This window comes from Chaetodon trifascialis, chromosome 6 (assembly GCF_039877785.1).
Source record: "Chaetodon trifascialis isolate fChaTrf1 chromosome 6, fChaTrf1.hap1, whole genome shotgun sequence".
NCBI lineage: Eukaryota > Metazoa > Chordata > Actinopteri > Chaetodontiformes > Chaetodontidae > Chaetodon > Chaetodon trifascialis.
In genome coordinates, this window is record NC_092061.1 from 2,153,555 (window position 1) to 2,171,226 (window position 17,672).

The 17,672-nt window shown below is 46.0% G+C and overlaps 1 protein-coding gene across 9 annotated transcripts in view; it reads left to right on the forward strand.

Annotated features, from left to right (window-relative positions):
- pbx3b (pre-B-cell leukemia homeobox 3b) overlaps nt 1–17,028 on the forward strand; it is a 56,552-nt gene extending 39,524 nt beyond the window's left edge. For 2 of the 9 annotated variants that reach the window (XM_070964530.1, XM_070964529.1), the window contains exons 3-11: nt 4,543–4,784; nt 5,664–5,854; nt 6,905–7,040; nt 7,851–7,880; nt 11,804–11,969; nt 12,546–12,623; nt 13,042–13,154; nt 13,997–14,086; nt 15,633–16,804. In XM_070964530.1, the coding sequence (XP_070820631.1) occupies nt 4,543–4,784; nt 5,664–5,854; nt 6,905–7,040; nt 7,851–7,880; nt 11,804–11,969; nt 12,546–12,623; nt 13,042–13,154; nt 13,997–14,086; nt 15,633–15,725 (1,139 nt within the window). In that variant the 3' untranslated portion in view covers nt 15,726–16,804. Of the gene's footprint in view, nt 1–4,542; nt 4,785–5,663; nt 5,855–6,904; nt 7,041–7,850; nt 7,881–11,803; nt 11,970–12,545; nt 12,624–13,041; nt 13,155–13,996; nt 14,087–15,632 lie in introns of all 9 variants that reach the window. The other 7 variants (XM_070964534.1, XM_070964533.1, XM_070964532.1 and 4 more) reach the window with 4 other exon arrangements.
- Nucleotides 17,029–17,672: the final 644 nt, after the last annotated feature.

Here is a 17,672-nt window from a genome sequence, read left to right on the forward strand (position 1 = left end):
GGAGGAAATACATCATCATTCTAGACAGGGATTCCCCAGTTTCAGGCCCATTCGCTGCCTGCTCTTACTCCACATTTAATCACCAGACCCTCCACTACTCCAGCCTCACCTCTGAAGCCCGTCCTCGGAGGTTTCCGATGAGAGCAGCTGTATTAGCGTGGAAAGCTTCTGCTCATCTGCTCACTTCTCGGGTTCGATTGCCGCGGCAGACACGTGCACGGACGCTGAAGTGAAGATGGCAGAACGAGCCAAGTTCCTCTTTTGAGCTCGCTCGACAAAGAAAGTGAAACACAAAGTGGCAAATGTGCTTTGGCTTCCCCACAGTGTGGTATCAGGTATGGTAATTACTCTGCCATTAACATTGGGAATAGTTAATGTGTATTAATGTGTTAATGGCATGTTAATTACTGTACATGCTAGAGAGAGCCCGCAGGCATTCTCTCAGATTCTTTGTGCCATGTGGATGTAGGCCAAGCTTAAAAAAGCCTTTAAGAACATCGATGAAAGAGGATCCTTATGTTTCATTTGTCAGAACAAAAGATTTTCAATGGTAATTTGATCCAGCTCCCCGCTTCTGGAGCTGAAAGTCACTGATCCAGGCGCCACGACAAAGGAGATGATATGAAGTCAAAGGAGACGTGGGACGCGGCTGTAGTGACACTGGCCTCTTTGTGAAATGGATACTCTAAGCCCTCTGTAGTCTCTAGTGTGTTGCTTTGGCAGCGGGTTTTAATAACACGGTGGATTAGAGGCCTTGGATCGTGAGTGCCAAGCCAGAGTTAAAGCTCACCTTGGACGAGCATCAGTAACAGGCTAGATGCCACGGTCCTCCTCCTCCTCCTCCTCCTCCTCCTCCGAGCCGCCTCTCTGCTCACGCCATCCACTCCGCGGCTTTAAGAGAGATGACCTTTGCAAATATTGACAGAAAATAAATTCTGTTTCGATTAGTTAGCTTTGGGAGACCTTTGCGGATCAATGCAATTAGATGAACAGAGTGTCGATTCGTGGCCGGAGCCGTTCACCGGAGGCGCTGGCGAGGAGAGGAGCAGCAGGAGGTCAGGGTTACGTGTAATGAACAGGATGTTTTGGAAACATTGGTGGAAGGGGAGTCACGGCGTGCATCAGTGTTTAAACACACGGGCGTGACGGCTTTGCTGCAAGCAGCAACGCAAGAGTTAATGCAAAAAAATTGCATAAAAAGAGAAATGTCTGGCTTGCTCTTCCAGTGTATTGTCTGGCGTCTGACAGTGCAGTCAGTGCAGCAGAATGAGGTGGAGAAGCCCTGAGCCACCCCTTCCCTCTTCAGCAGGCCACATTAACCCAGCAGGGCTCTGCCTTTATGGCTCTCCTGCTCACACTTCAGTGATGAGAGTAAACAAGCAGCGGGCCAAAGGTCAGCTAAGCCCACAGAATAAAAGAGGGCACAGGGGGAAAAGAGGTGGGAGGAAAGGAGAGCGGCCCGAGGCAGTGCTCAGATCACTGTCAGGGCTTCAAGCAGGGAATGATGTACGAGACAACAGCCCAGGACCGGAAATGATTATAAACAGAGAACAGGGGAGAGTATATGAGAGAAAAGGGCTGCATTGTCTTTATCTGTCAAATTTGTTACTTCCTGGGATCTGATAGCGACGGTGAAACCTGTAAAAAATGAAAAGGAGAACCACCCCTGACTGATAGGGATGGATTAATCACAGCGTCTCCTTTTGTCTCCGTCACAGAGGAGAAATGAGGAACAATCATATAGGCAAGCGCTTTCTCCCCGGCTCCTCCACCTGTATTGTTGAATGACAAATGAGGCAGATTAAGGACATGTTACGGTATTATTGCAGTTTCAGATTTTTTCTTTTACATCATTAAATTCACTCTGCTAATTAAGTGAGCCAGCATCATCAGAGTCGTGTGAAGTAACTCCACCACATATAGATTTTTCATTCTTAAGTTCCTGCTGCTGCCGGGCTTCACCAAGGTGACACGACTCCCGCACTTTCCCTTTGCACTGAGATTAATTCCACTTTAACTGTGGAGGTGGATTAGAGCTAAACTCGGGTGCCCAAACTTGTTTTAATACCCATATCATCAGACAAAAACAGGATAAGGATTTGAGCAGGCGAGCAGCATTGCGCTGCTAGAATGTGACTGTGGCTTTGCAAGTTACTATACAGATTTGTCAACCACACAGCAAATTAAAGATATTATCTCGCTGCAGCCTATTTTGTGGAAGTTGTGCGATGATGCCGAGCTTAGACAGTGAATCCACAATCTTTGCTCCTCCAACAAAAGGTTCAGGGAAGACAGCGAGGCAGAGATACAGTGCACCTGTTTTTCCAAATGGTTTTTTTCTGCAGGCTATGTGCTTATTTTTCTTTAATTTTTAGCATTTATGTGCTCGAGACGGACGCGCCCCCCCCCAGCACGCGTGTGTTATGAATGGCTGGCCGTAGCCGCTGTGGCACAAATACACCCTGGTGGACTCCTGCAGGGCTGTGTGTTTCTCAGGGCAGCGCAGTAATCATTTTTATCCTGCTGATTTCCCAAATAGAAATGGACACGTATGATAAAAATGTCACGGCCACTCCACATGTCAGCGGACTAACAGGATTACATGTCACTTTCTAATGTCTCGCTCTGTTTTCCTTTGCTGTGAATGGCCACATTATTGCACACAGGAACTTTGTGGTAATATATGGTAAGAGACTGGTAGCTGTTTATGGCCTGTGATTATTTAGTTTGAATGAAACCAGTGATTTATGCCCATTTAGCTGAAAAGCCCTGTAAATTCCCCCAGCTGCATTTCCCCTGGATATAGAGTGAGTGGAGTGAAAGTGACAACTGGGTTTGGTGGGGAAATGTACGCTGCGTCCCAGAGTTATATTTAATATACCTGACATGAAAAACATGCCTACCTACTCGCCACCACCCGCAGCACAAAGGAAAGTGCAGCCTGCTGAGCTCGCGTTGAATCGGAGAGTGGGAGTAAATACTGAATTAGGAAAATATGAGCTGTAGTGGCAGACAAACCACCAGCTATTAGAGCATGTTGAGATATGTAGCCGGGCATCTGGTCAGTCAACATTTGAATCATGTGCCGTTTTGTTTCATGCTGCACAAACTGGAAGAGAAACAGCCGAGCCGGTCCAGAACGAGAGCTCTGGGTGGAGTTGTGCAGATGCAGCGTGATGTGGATGAGGGTTAGTGGAGCAGTGGCATATTGTCCACATGGATGGCTTGGCTCTGCAAGCCTGATGGAGCCTTGTCCAGCATCTCAATGTCTCCAACACAAATAGCCACATTCATCCACTCCTCTCACACCATTACACCTAAAAGACTCAAAGCCAGCCGATCCATAAATAGAGGCAAATTTGTTTTTCAGCGGCGCTGCAGCCGAACAAAACACCAACAGGGGTGAAGGAATCAGAGGAGTGGCCGCGGTATGATGTGTTTCCTGATTTTTGTTTTTCAGGAATGTGTTTGGAAGAAAGACAGGCAGGAGAGAAGGAGTGTTTTCTCTCCAGCGTGTCCTCCTGTGGATGGTGTGCAGGGTCAGTCGGTCAAAGCGTGGTGAAAGGGCTCCTCTGATTGCATGCCTACTGGCTGACACAATAGAGCCACTAATCTTCTTATTTAGAATCCAGAGGCTGGCCATATCTTAATGAAGCTGTAATGAGCTGTTGAAAATCCCTGAATTGCGGGAGGGATTATTGAATTGAAACAACTCTGGTAATCATAACGTTCGAGTAGCCACTCAGTATTTACTGCCCATTGAGCCACATTTATATCCACTTATTAGGCTGGATCGCTCCAGCTTGTTTTCGTTGTAAACCCGCAGTCTTTTTTTGTTTATTTGTTCTTTGCAAATCCTGGCATTGTGGCTGCATTGCCAATGCATCAAGGTGTGCACGCATGCTATCTGCGCCCTGATTACGACGTGCTGACAGAAAACCAGAGGAAATAAACAGCAGGGTCTGAGAGCAAAAACACAACTCACCAATGAGCATTAAATTGACTCTGCGCTCATTTTGCCGTATTTAGATTCTAACTTCACCAGCTCGTTTTTTAGCACTTCTTTGAACGTTGCAAAAGGGTTGTGAAATAATGCGAGATTCAAACCTTGCAAGCAAACAGAAGGAGCAGAGCAGGAGTTGCTTCCCAGCGTGTCAAAGACGGAGACACTTACTCGAGGTATAGTTTTCTGTTTAGCATTCTTTCACAGAGTAGAAGTGCCACTTCACCATTGAGCATTTGTCAGTTTATGGATGTTGCTGTCATGTCAGCCTTCCCGTACACACAGTGTGCAGCGCAGTGTGTAAATAAAAGAGAACAGGCATAGACATGGGCGACAGGAACACAGCACATACGCAGGAGGCACCCGGCTCGTACCTGCAGGGGAAACATCACACTGAGGCAGACTACGCAGACGTGAAGCTTTTGATTGCAGCGGTTCAGCCTGGGCCCATTTCAGCTGCTTTGTTTTTCATTATGAGGACGATGTTTGTCTCCGGATGGCGTCGGCTGACCCGCTGTCTCTTGTTTGTGTCGCTGCAGGTCTCAGCATCCGTGGTGCTCAGGAGGAGGACCCCCCAGACCCCCAGCTCATGCGTTTAGACAACATGCTGCTGGCGGAGGGCGTGGCGGGACCAGAGAAAGGCGGCGGATCCGCGGCCGCCGCAGCTGCAGCCGCGGCCTCGGGCGGGGCGGCCGACAACTCCATCGAACATTCCGACTACAGAGCCAAACTCACCCAGATCAGACAGATCTACCACACGGAGCTGGAGAAATACGAGCAGGTGAGGACGAATCGTTCGGGATTCAGCTTGTTGCTTGAAATAAAACACCTCTTCGCCACGTGACCACCTGCTAGCCAAAATATCAGTGTGTCTTCACGTTGAGTTGTGCTTCATAGCTCACGTCACTCGTCTGCACACAGAGCAGCGTTAGCCAGGAAACTGCAGGGAGTATGCATGACGTGGGAGAAAAAATGGCTGTATTATTCACTGCGTTGGAGCTGATTATAGAGATCCGAAGGAGCATCTTAGTCATCTGTGTTAAATGAAAGTATGATCATCTCCTTCACCTCGCACTTTGAGCCTGCCATTAAACACAGAGGCATTATGGGTGAAAATAGAAGGTGTAACAGTGATGCCTCAGCAAGCCAGTGAGGTAAATTAGACTAATTTACTCGCTGCTCTCTGAGAGAGGAGGTGGGTATGCGGGGGCACACAACACTTCGCCTGGAGTAAATGCATCTTTCTTAAGGGTGTTTCCAGGTTTTAATTATCTAAATGTAAATACTTAACGAATTTTACTCAGAGTAATGAGCTAAAGTGTGCACTACGTAAATGAGTTATTCTAATTAATCATGTATGAACTACTGGTTTAACGAAAAGCTGTTTAAATTCGCTCCGCATTAGGGCCGAGCCAAATTGCAAATCTGCATTTATATTCAAAGATGACTTCACCTATTATGTCATCAAAGTAATGTATAAACAGTTCGCTCTGCTGAAGCTTTTGATAAAAGGAGCTCGTGCGTAATGAACTCATTTCCTGTATGAAAAACATGCACGACTTCAGCATCAGTCAGAGAGATTTTGTGATTTTAAGACGCTCTCTGCTGTGATCAGAGACGATTCCTGATCTCACTTTGGCTGCTTCCTGTCGCTCGGCAGGCGTGTAACGAATTCACCACCCATGTGATGAACCTGCTGAGGGAACAGTCTCGCACGCGGCCCATCTCCCCCAAAGAGATCGAGCGCATGGTGGGAATCATCCACCGTAAGTTCAGCTCCATCCAGATGCAGCTGAAGCAGAGCACCTGCGAGGCCGTCATGATCCTGCGCTCCAGATTCCTCGATGCCAGGTCAGTGGATCGTGTGTGTGTGTGTGTGTGTGTGTGTGTGTGTGTGTGTGTGTGTGTGTGTGTGTGTGTGTGTGTGTGTTTGGTATCCAGAAGCTTTCGTTGCTTCCGTATGACCCACATAAGCAAATCCAGTGGGCGAGGTCATTTTTAGACTGCGTGCAGGCCTGAAGTTTGTTCCTTCTCCCACTTTTCTGGCACAGCACACAGTGTGAGCTCTGCAGAGATGCATGATTTTAATTGTGTCCATGTTCCATGCATTATCCATTTTCGAGACAATCATGCCCCACACCTGAGAGCAGTTAAGACCAAATGAAACGGGGACCGAGTCATGTGTAATGGATGGAGGGGAGGTCATCAGCAGGTGTTGTGGATTACTCTAATCACTAACAGTGTGGTGCTGTGTGGAGCTCTGTGGAGAGCGGCACAAGTTTGGGCCAAACAAGCCAAGTGGAAGCACATTTGCTGCCCACTGCCTGTGTGAAGCGCGGTAAACAAGGCAAAATAAGCAAATGCTCAACAACATGATAAGTAGTGCCCTTGGGAGGCAAGGGGACCCAGATCTAGTTAGAGTTTGCTTGTTTCTGCTGGAGATCCCTGGGGCTGTGGCACTTCAGGAACAATGCTCAACTGTGCATGCCGTGATTTCTATAATGTACCGAGATGCACTCCGACTGGGCTGCGCGCTGCATCACAAAGCCCACCCATCCGCTGCACTAAACTCCACACATTACACGCTTGGACTGGAGATTGGAGACCAACAGACCAAATTAAACATTGTATGTGTTTTGTGACTGTGTTTGTTTGCGTGTGTGTGTGTGTGTGTGTGTGCTGTCAGTTTATTGGTTGGAGTCTGGTCTTCTGTGTGTTGACGAGGCTCTTGGAGCAGGACACGATATCCTGCTCCTGAGGGCCCTTAGAGCCCATTCCTCATTATTTTCACCATTTATGTGTGAGATTGATTGTGCAATTTGTGCAATCCAAATGGATGAGTTAATGCTGGTCCCACTAATAGGCTTGCTCGGCCTTTCTCTCATTTTGCTCCCCACTCAGGCGGAAAAGGAGAAACTTCAGCAAGCAGGCGACGGAAATTTTGAACGAATATTTCTACTCGCACCTCAGCAACCCGTATCCCAGCGAGGAGGCTAAAGAAGAGCTGGCCAAGAAGTGCAGCATCACAGTTTCCCAGGTGGGTAGTGCTCATCTAACAGTAGCTGGTGGGTAATCAGGGTGGGAAAGGCTAAAGCCTAGAGGGATAGTTACCGTAGGTCACACCACCAAGACACAATGTCCTTAGCTAACCTTGACATTGTGGCTGCCTAATGATGCTTCAGTCAAGGCTGGTCCCAGTCAGTCAGAGCAGGGCCACAGGGAGGGGAGGCCTATATCATCTTGGCCTCAATCAAAGCACTATGCTGTCCTTCCTTAGCCGCCCCAGCGCTGGGTCCCCTGCCATTCCCCCCTCTCATTCCCATCCGCCATGTGTGCTCCCTGTGTTGCCCGGTCAGTCGCTCAGGTCATAAGCTGGGAAGAAAAATGGCATCATCCATTACTTTAAGAAAAGCAGTTAAAGTGCGGCGCCTGAGAACACCCGATGATGCCGGGTATTTATCTGTATGTTTGCTGTTCAAGTGACCTTGCAGGACTCTGCTAATTCACAGTTATATTTCAGAGCTAAAGATGCGACTTTCCCACTTTATATATAGCCTCGCCTGCTTGTTGGGTAAACCTGAAGGCAATATCTCTCACACCTACCCCCACATCCAAAGTATTATTATCCTGTGCTCGCTTTTTTCTGCTATGACTGTGACTACTATCTAGATTTTTTGATACTCTATTGTTCTATGGTTGTCCTCATGAGACACAATATCAGAGAAACATGAATCTATACAATAATCTGCAGTGTTTTTTTCTGTGTGGGGAGGGGGTGTTGAGGGGTATATTGAGTGTAGTCATGAAGAGTCAGATACTGTAAAAGCCCATTCTTTTTTGCCTTCAGGGGGTGGGAAGCACCATCACAGTATCACAGGTATGTCATAACTTCTCCTGATCCTGTTTTCATTTTTTTGTACCTCCTTTGTTTCTGTATGTAACAGCCTCACAGTTTTCCACTGCACAGAACCCCCCTCCCTCACACTACTGGATCAATGCTAATGCTATCATGAATTACAGTATTTCAAGCTTGAATTTACATTTTTTTACAAGAGTGGATGAGAATTTCAAGCATTTCCATCCCACCTGTAGGGACCACAGACTCTTTTCGACTCATACTTTGAAGCTACACTCATGTTATCACCATATTCTGTGTGTACAAATGTGTCACATGAATTTTTCCTTTTTGGCTTTTGTTTACCACCTTATTATTATTATTTTTTTTGTTTGTTGTAGAGCGTCGACTAATTGTGTGGTCTTTTGAATCCTCAAACCTCGCTCTGGGTTTATCCACCCCCCCACCCCCCCACGCCGACGCCTTCGCGGCAGTTAAAGAAATGGCCGGCGACCCTCACAAATGGAGCTCCTCTCTGTTTTCTGAGTGCCTGGCAAAACAGGCCGCCGTACGAGCTCCCACGAGAGCGAATCGGTCTGTGCAGAAATTAGAGGGCTTTTAAAAATTCACTTGAGCTCATCTCAGGCCCCATTAGTGGCGAACTCCTCGACAAGCGGAGGCCACGGCAGACGTTCTTATTGACTTATTCTTAGTGCTTTGGCTCATTTTAAGTGAGTAACAAAGTCGGAGGCTCGACGTGATGCCGAGTGCGCCCTAAGTGCGTTATCCCTCACCGTGTCCCAGCGAGGGCTCGCCTAAGTAATTTTTCAGACACCCCCAAAATACATTTTGCGGGCTTTGTTGATTGCACAAACAGTTCATTAAGTAAAAACCATCCGTCGTGAACGGTAAGCCAATATGGGTCCGCGGCCTCGCTCGATACATCACCGCTGACGAAACGCCCTGCATCATTTCAGCGGGGGTCATTTCAAATGCAAGTCATGCACAGTTGTCTTCCCTGAGAGCAGAGCCTCTTTACCTCAGGAGAGTCCTGCAGTCCAAATCCAGCTTTTTATTTTTATTTTTTTATTTCCATCAAAACGCCGCAGAGATAAGTTTGAAGGAGCAAAAAGAAGAGAGATCTTGAATGCGTTCGTTAGCTGACGATGTGGGCTCGTCTGGTCGGACTGACGCTGAATCCTGCTTGTTTGCAGGCAGCAGCTTAGGTACCATGAGCCGTCTGACGCCCTCTGTCACTTTGCATGCGCTCTGCTGGGATCCAGAACGAAGGCACGGGATTGGACGGCTGTGGTTTGTGTCGGGGTTTACGGAGGCTGTATTTGATATAATCTGTGTCATTTAAGGCAGCGCAAAGACTCCTCTATATTACTGACATTTCTCTTCAGAGTGGCACTTTTCAATATTTCAGATCATAGTGAATTTAGAGAAGCCAAGACTTGAGTTCTTATTCATTATTAATGCGTGCTGTATAATTGATGGTATCACAGCTAGTGAGACCACCTTTGTCTTAGTGTTTAAGACTGAGGGCATTGTACCCTCAGATATATTCACATCATAGACAGATCAGGCATTGCCTTGCATTGACCAGCGAGGAGTATTGACCTGAAAGGGGGTGAAATAGTTTGAATTATTAACAACAGCTCCACGGCCTCTCTAGTGGGCAGCACTGAAGGCAACAGTATCGTGTTCTTGCAAGGAGTGTGCATGGTCATTATACAATCGCTGCCTTTGAGGCTGCTGATGTCAGGTAATTCAATCTCACAACCTGGTTCTCACCACACATAGGAGTCAATTGAATGCATGGCCTGCCACAAGATAAAAGGGAATTAGTTCTGTAGATTGGGTTGTGCTCCACACCTTACAGTGCAGTGCATTTGCTCAATATTTAGCTGAACCCGAGAATCACTAAAGCCAGAGTTCAGTGGGCAGGAGAGAAATGTGTGTGCAGGACGCAGAAGGGTGGTGTAGAGTCCAGAGGATTTAATGCCAGCGCTGCTGAGTCTGTCCAGGCTTGTGACACCATGCAGTGGCAGAATACAGTCATAACACACTTCATCATGAAGGACAGGAGTCACGTCATTAAAGTTTGTGTTGCCAACTTATGAAATAATCCCATTTTAATGTAAAACTGTGGAATTACCGCCGATTCCTGCCGTGCTGGTGTGGTAAAAAGTAAACTTGTGTTATCTTCTGCTGTCAACTTTCAGGCTTAATGATACAAATGTGTCTTCATGTGCAAATACCACAGCTGACACTTTAATAAATGCAGTTCTGTTAAATCCACTGTTTGCATGAACATTTTGTTAAATTAAACAAACTGGTGGGCTTTAGAGCACATTTTCTGTGATTTCCTGGGGTTTGCAGGCACTTTGCGAGCTGTCGAAAAGAGTGAGAATATTGCATCGTCTCTGGCTCCACAATCTACTATAAGCAGGTTAAGTAAAAAGGATGATGGCCAGGGCTTTCATTGCTTCCAATTAAACCTTGCTTGTTAGTTTAACCTCTAGGTAAACCCATCAAACAATTGATGTCAAGGAAACCCTGCCAACAGTGGGCCTCGCCTGAATGGTCATTAATTTTAATTGCCTAGATATTAAAGATTTAGAGCACAAAGACGTGCAGGATAGAAATGATCTGATGTCCTGCAAATCCAGTCAGTTTTTACGCCACAGCATTGGCGGGCTGCTGGGGATATTAAAATTTAAGCACATGGGTGGAAATTAAATAAAGCGTCATTAGGGGCAGCTGCTCTTTGGCTGGTCCAGCCGTGGGCTGCAGGGCCTGAGAGGGGGGCAACAGCACAGCGACAAGACACTCTAATTTATAGAACCATTAAAAACAAGCATCATCTCATTATTATTCCACAGTTATTGCAGAGCCAGCATTCGCACATAAGGTTCAGCACTCGCACAACTTTTCAGCGTCTGACTGATGTTGGATGTCATCGCTTCAATTCAACCAAATGAGCGTTTCCAAGTGCTCTAAGTGTGAATATACCAGTTTCAGATATCCATTACGCTCCGTGCTTCCTTGTGGCTCTACGCTTTCGTTCCACTTTGGTGGAATATTTCTGTTTTATTTTAACATATCAATTAACACTGACGGCCTGATAATCTGAGTTTACTGCTTCACGTGTCTGCAGGTCTTTACCCTCTAACTCCTGTTTTTGATAAGAGCACACAAAAGTTGAGAATCGCTGAGCATGCACGCACACGCACGCACACACACACACACACACACACACACACACACACACACACACACACACACTGCTGTGTTAATGCTTAAATCTGAAAAATTGAAGCGCTTAGCTAGCCAGGCCTCAGGTCGACTGTGTGAGTCTGAGGTGGTGCGCATGCTTTAATAAAAATTATTGCATATGAACATTTAACATGTGTGAAAATGTTTTCCATTTTTCTTTTGATGTTAAATTTGACACACATGTCTCACATATAGTAAACAACTCTTGGTTGCGTTTGCTACTCTGTCCTATGATATTTGATAATTTGTATGCATTTACATAAAGTGTCAGTCACGTAGACTCACTGATCTGGAATCAGCGAGTATTCTTTGGAGGGTAAAATAGGAGCATTCATAATTTCACTGAGGGATTTGTATCTTTAACAATCAGCCATGATATGAGGGATATATATAATGCGTTGACTTCAGTGTCTGTGCAGCAGGAGCCCCTTGTGTTTTAGCTTCGTCGTCAGGAGACGGATCTGAGAGCGTGTCATGCTCCCATCCATGAGAAGACACAAGTGGCTCCTTATTATGGCTTAATTAGCTTGTGTACCCGGCGGACATTACTGCAGGGGCTGGGAATTGGGTACTTGATGGACCCAAACATGACATCTTGAAACAATCACACTGCTCAGTGCACGGTGCTGTGGCTGCTTGACGTCTGACTCCTCTGCTCCTCCTCCTTCTGCTCTTCCTCACAGGTATCCAACTGGTTTGGCAACAAAAGGATCCGGTACAAGAAAAATATCGGCAAGTTTCAGGAAGAGGCCAACCTGTATGCCGCCAAGACTGCTGTAAATGCAGCACACGCTGCAGCCGCTGCAGTGCAGAACAGCCAGGCCAACTCCCCTACCACACCTAACTCCGGTAGGCACTCCTGCATTTAGACAACAAAGATGCGCCCTCCTCAGCCCTGAACCTGCTGCCTACCTGCCTCGCTCTCTCATGCACGATCCTCACAGGCGAGAGTGACAGGCTCTGCTCCCAGCTCGGGGATCACAGTGTCTCCTGTCTATAAGACAGTTGATGCCAAGCAAACTCATGCATAAAGAGAGCGTTCCTGACTTGTGAACCGAGAACACATGTATTTTTGGCAAAATAAAAAAACACTCAGAAGGATGCCGTGGGATTTGTTTCCCCTTGACTTTCTGTCAACTTCCTGTCATTTGTAATGTAATGGTATGTAGTCGCACTGAGTGGAGCTGCTTTTCTTTGCTAAATAAAGAGACGTAATTGCTGGGAGCATTTTAACCTACAGTAATAGTATCATGTCAAAATGGCATTATGTGCAGCTGATGTTGAACAGGAGTCATGTAGAAACAGGGAGCCTAAAAGGGCATGCTTAGTCCGGTTTGTTGAGTGATGTAATGCTGAGTTTGGACTAGCTTGACCTGCGTCGGGATGTGGTAAGCTTATGAAGTGGTCCCTTTTTCTTGCACCCAGGATTCCAGATGAAAGATGAAGAGTTTCAGCTGGATTCTGCAGAGAGCAAAAACACTCTTTTAACCAACATGTTTACTGGTACTGGTCTTTTCATAAGCTTCTTATTGTCCTTGTCATTTACCATGTGATACCTCCTTGCCAACGTTAGATTGGAAGTAGGTGATGTGGAACAATTGGGAGCTTAAGCGACCAACCGCATATAGAACCGGCCCCCTTGTGTCATGTGATTTTCATTTCATCTGTGTCCACCGCATCTGTGAAACGACCCCCTCGAGTCCCTCTGCATATCGTCCTCTTCTGTTTGTTTCCTCTCCTTCCTTCACCCCTGTAGTTGCTTGCTTTATGGGAGTCTTTCTTCAGTGTATTTCTCTGCCTGAGTTGGGTCTGTGTTTGCGGACACGTGTGTGTGTCTGCGTTATTTGTGTGTGTGTGCGTGTCTGTGCTTTCCCTTTATAGCCTTCTCATGTATTCAGCTACTTACATCCTCCCTTTCCAGGTTCTTCAGGTTCTTTTAACCTCCCAAACTCTGGGGACATGTTCTTGAGCATGCAGAGTCTGAATGGGGATTCTTACCAAGGGGCACAAGTCGGAGCCAATGTACAGTCACAGGTAGGATCAACAATCGGGGACAGTTCCTGACTACCGGTGCAGAGAGCTGTCCTTGTCTTGCCTGTGTACTGAGCCATCCACAGTGCAGTCTGAAGCACAACCAAAAACAGAAAATAAGGAAAGCACGCTGCTCTGAAGGCGAGGGCAGTTCAAATTAGCACAGCGAGGCCTCCTGGAACCTCCGATTGACTAACGTGTTGACTGACTCTTTCGCTTTGGATGGAATATTTTGGCAACCAAAATATAATCCCACCCCACTACTATCATGCCACAATTTACTGGTTACTCTTCCAAACATCTTGAGTAAAGATTTTGTGAATGCATTTGGCTTTGACTTGAACTCTTGGGTTGGTATTGGGTTTTTGGTACTGTGTTCTCCCTTTGTGTCCTCTGTTCTATATTGCTATCTTCCTGTCTCATCTTGTTATTGTGTGTTGTTGACGTCCTCCATTCTGTAAGTTTAACGCAGCTTCACAACCGGCACACAGCCGCTACCATGCACAAAAAATCTATGCTTATTCATGATTGAGGTAAAAAGCTAATTTAAAGCAGCTGTAGTGTATTTGTTAGATTATTGTCACTTTTGTTTTTGTTTACTGTCCCATAGCCTCCATAGAAGCAGCAGTAGATCTGAGCATGCTCGTAGTGTCAGTATGCCTTTTTTCATTAGACAAGCTTTTAGCTCTGTTACAAATCTGGTTAGTACATTTGCTGTCTCAGGAGTCCCTTTGTGATTTCACACTAGTCACTATCTGTTGCTTCACTGAGCATGTTTGCAGTTAGTGTTGGCCTGCTCTGAGACACTGAGGTGACCGGCTTGTCCACCTTGTCTGTCCCCTCAGGTGGATACCCTGCGCCATGTTATCAGTCAGACGGCAGGATACAATGATGCTCTCGGGGGAAACACGATGTATAGTCCACATGGCTTGAATGTAAGTAGAGGTTTTATTGGTTGCTCGTGCAGATTGTTGGGGCGAAGGCGGCTTTGGTTATGTTAAATGAAGACAGACACAGCCTTCCTGTTTTAGAGCATGTGCTGCTGCGTGTTAGACATATGTTGTCCCTTTGTCACCTGATATGAATAAAAGTTGTATTTAATAAAACACAATACGCAGCAGGGGAATAAAATCTGCAGCTTTACTTTAATAAACGTCCTTTAATACTTTGTTTGAGATGAAAAAAGGCGTTTCGCTGCACGCCATCCGTCGCATTTAGCTGTTTTGAAATGCTTCACAGAATTTTCCAGAGCCTTATCTTCATGATAAAATGTGAACATGTGATCGCCTGCAGCCCTTTCCAGACATGAATTCCATCTTCCTTGATGAGGTTTGATATGGCGCCTTTTTGTAAAGGAGCGCATAATCTGAAGCTATCAGAGTAAAGATTAATTTTGTTGATGAGAGGATGAAGAGGGAGGGAGAGAGAGAGGAGTGCTCTCAGACAGCTCTCTCTGTCTGCAGTGTATCAGAGCCTCAGCACTTCCTCTTTGTATTCTCATGCCTGTTGGGTAAAACGCGCGCATATTTAATATTATTTAAAGCTTAAACATCAAAAGTAAGGTATATTCTTCAGAGCAGTTTTAGTGGAAATGAAAGAAAAACTGCTTTCTGTGACAAAAATGAGCACACTGGGTGTAAACAAACGGTGGGGGCTGTCGCCAGCGTTCACTGCTTTCGGTGTCATTTTGGCTTTGCTGAAGCCTCGTTGCTATAAGCTCTTTAGACGTGTCACCTCCTACCAGGATCAAGTGTTTTTCACTTTCTCACAAGGTTTCTCACTTCCATGTGAGTGCAGACCTGTGCCTACTGGCTCACCAGAGCTCAGCGCGATCCCCCACGAAAACAGCAACTGATGGCACCGAGCGGGCCAATCAGAGCGGAGCGGCGCCGTAATAAAACCGTTTGAACGAGTCAAATTGCGGCACAGCTCCTGTTTTGTTGTAGCAACAGCCCTGAAAGTGCCTTATAGATACATTAGCATAGACTAACCTTTAGCTCTGTTGCCGGTGACGTCGGAGGATCCAGTAAAGGCTAGGTCGCGCCTGGAGCGAAGCAGAGTCAGGCTGGCTAAGACTGGCTCTCTGGGAGAGGCCCTGCCCTGTCACTTCCACTCAGCTCTCCCCACCTCACCCGGCCCGAGCCCTCCCTCTTCTTGACTGACAGGAGAATATGTAGCGACAAGCTGTCGGCCGCTGCTGAAATCTGCTTAGACACTGATTTCAGGGACTGCTCCCATTGGTCGGGACACGAGACAAATTTGTTTCCAAGAGTCTCTTTGCTGATGCTACTGTAATGCAGAGGACGCTGGACTAATCACAGAGCATCAGTGTGTGTCAAACAGCGTAACATCAGCTGACACGAGCAGAGAATACCAGTCTCATTTCCATATTCGGAGTGTTGTGTTACATTTTGGGAATGCACCACGCTCGTGTTGCACAGAACGTGTTTGTAATCTCAGCCTTTCCCATGTGTGTCCCAGGCTAATGGGGGATGGCAAGATGCAACGACTCCGTCTTCTGTGATATCTCCGACAGAGGGACCAGGAAGCGTGCACTCCGATACCTCGAATTGATCCGCCATTAATGCATCTTCGCCTCACACCGGGCATGGACTCCTTCGACCGGCTGGCCAGCAGCAGAGGACATACAAAAACTTCTCACAGCAGATTGGTTTTCCCGTACCTTCAAATTTCCCGTGACCACGCCACACGCAAAGCGACATCCTCCGTCATTCTCGGCCAGTGTTTCCTGATCGTTCCGTGTTTTCTTTCCGTCTTCATGACTCGACTTTAACGCCACGCTCTTATTGTTTGTCGTAGGGGTAAGCACACACACGTACGAACAGAAAACAGCCCTCACACGTAAAACTTTCAGGATCTGACCTTAAAATACCGGATGACACTCGTTTCTTTCACCACATTTTAAACGGCCATTTGTTCAGATTCCTGATTTAATTACTACTTTCCATTCTGATGATTGAGCTCTCCTTCACTTCATGCGACACATAGATTAAAGCAGCTGTTTCTTTGACTGTAATGTGCTCACGATCTTGTCCGGCAACTCAACAATGCTACCGTTGACAGCTCAATGGCAGCTTTGTAGTTACTTTCAAGATTTATTTTTGCCTTCCAGCCGTATACATTAGCAGAAGGAAACGACTCCTCAAACTCTGGAGCATAAAGAAGTGTAATTGATTGCTTGACTATAACATGACACCACTTCCATATTTTATAATTTGATGTTTAGTATGTACATATGTAAACATTTTTTTTTTTTTTGTACTGCTTATCAACAAATCCCCCACAGTAGATCATTCCTTCCTGGCACACAGAGCGGGCCCCCGTTACACAGGAAAAGTTGTACATAATATAGCTTAAGAGTAATTATACATCCCACCAATCAATACGCAGCTTTATTACCTCATTGAGATTCACACAAACCAATAATTTCCAACATTTCTGTAGCTTAGAGTGCTCACTTACTACCTCTAAACAATATCACCACCATCGTTTCTTTTGCCCTTATTTAATGTTTTTATGTAGTTATTTCCACTTCATCTTGTAACACTGTACACTCTCCATCCTCTATGTAATCTAATGTATATTTTAATCTTTTAATAAAATGCTGTTGCTGTACCGCAACTGAAAATGACAAAAATAAAAAATGAAAATGATAACGATATTAATACCACGACAAGCGGATGGGGTGGGGGGGGGTGGGGTGGGGGGGGAGTTGTTGGTCTGTGGCTTTTACGACGGGGGTGCGATGAACATTGTTGATAAATTAACACCAAACAGTAAAACTGTTGTAAATACTGAAAAGAAAAAAAGGAAAAAAAACATTTTGAATGTTGCTCATCTTGTTACTAAATCATGCAAAAAAAGAAAAGGAAAAAATGACTATAAAAAGTGTAATGCATAGAGGTTTCAGTATTCAGAACTGTACATTTCCAGCTCTGTTCAACAGGGTTCAAACTTGTTTTCTCTTTTTTCTATTGTATGTGATTCTGAAACTGAAAAGTCATGACAAATGATTTGTGGCAGTGATTCTAATGTATTAAAGATGTTTAGTGTTTCTTTCTAACCAGACTACACCCTGGACTGAAAAGTCTTCCTTGTGGTAGTTGTGTGATTTCAAACATGAATAAACCTTTTGCTTTCATGACAGCAAGTCGTGCTTTCTTTCGGGGGGGGGGGGGTCCTCCGCCTTCCTCCGTCACGTCGGCCTGTGCATCCGCTGCCTCCTGTGACTTCCGCTTCCTCTCACCTTGGTGTATTTTCAGGTTTTTAAGCAGCACTCATTCACAGAAATCACCATTCGTCACTCTGCACGTCAGCTCTGTGGAGGACCCTCGCTCCTGCTCCACGCGGTGGGTAGAAGAAGACTTAACCCGGTTTGCAGCTTCTGTGGGGCTGACGTGGTTAGTGCAATTAACTGAAATGTCAGCCACTTCTAATTCAGGCTGTTTTGTGTGTCTGCTGTGGAAAGGCTGCCTTAATGGATCATTGGTTACCAATTCC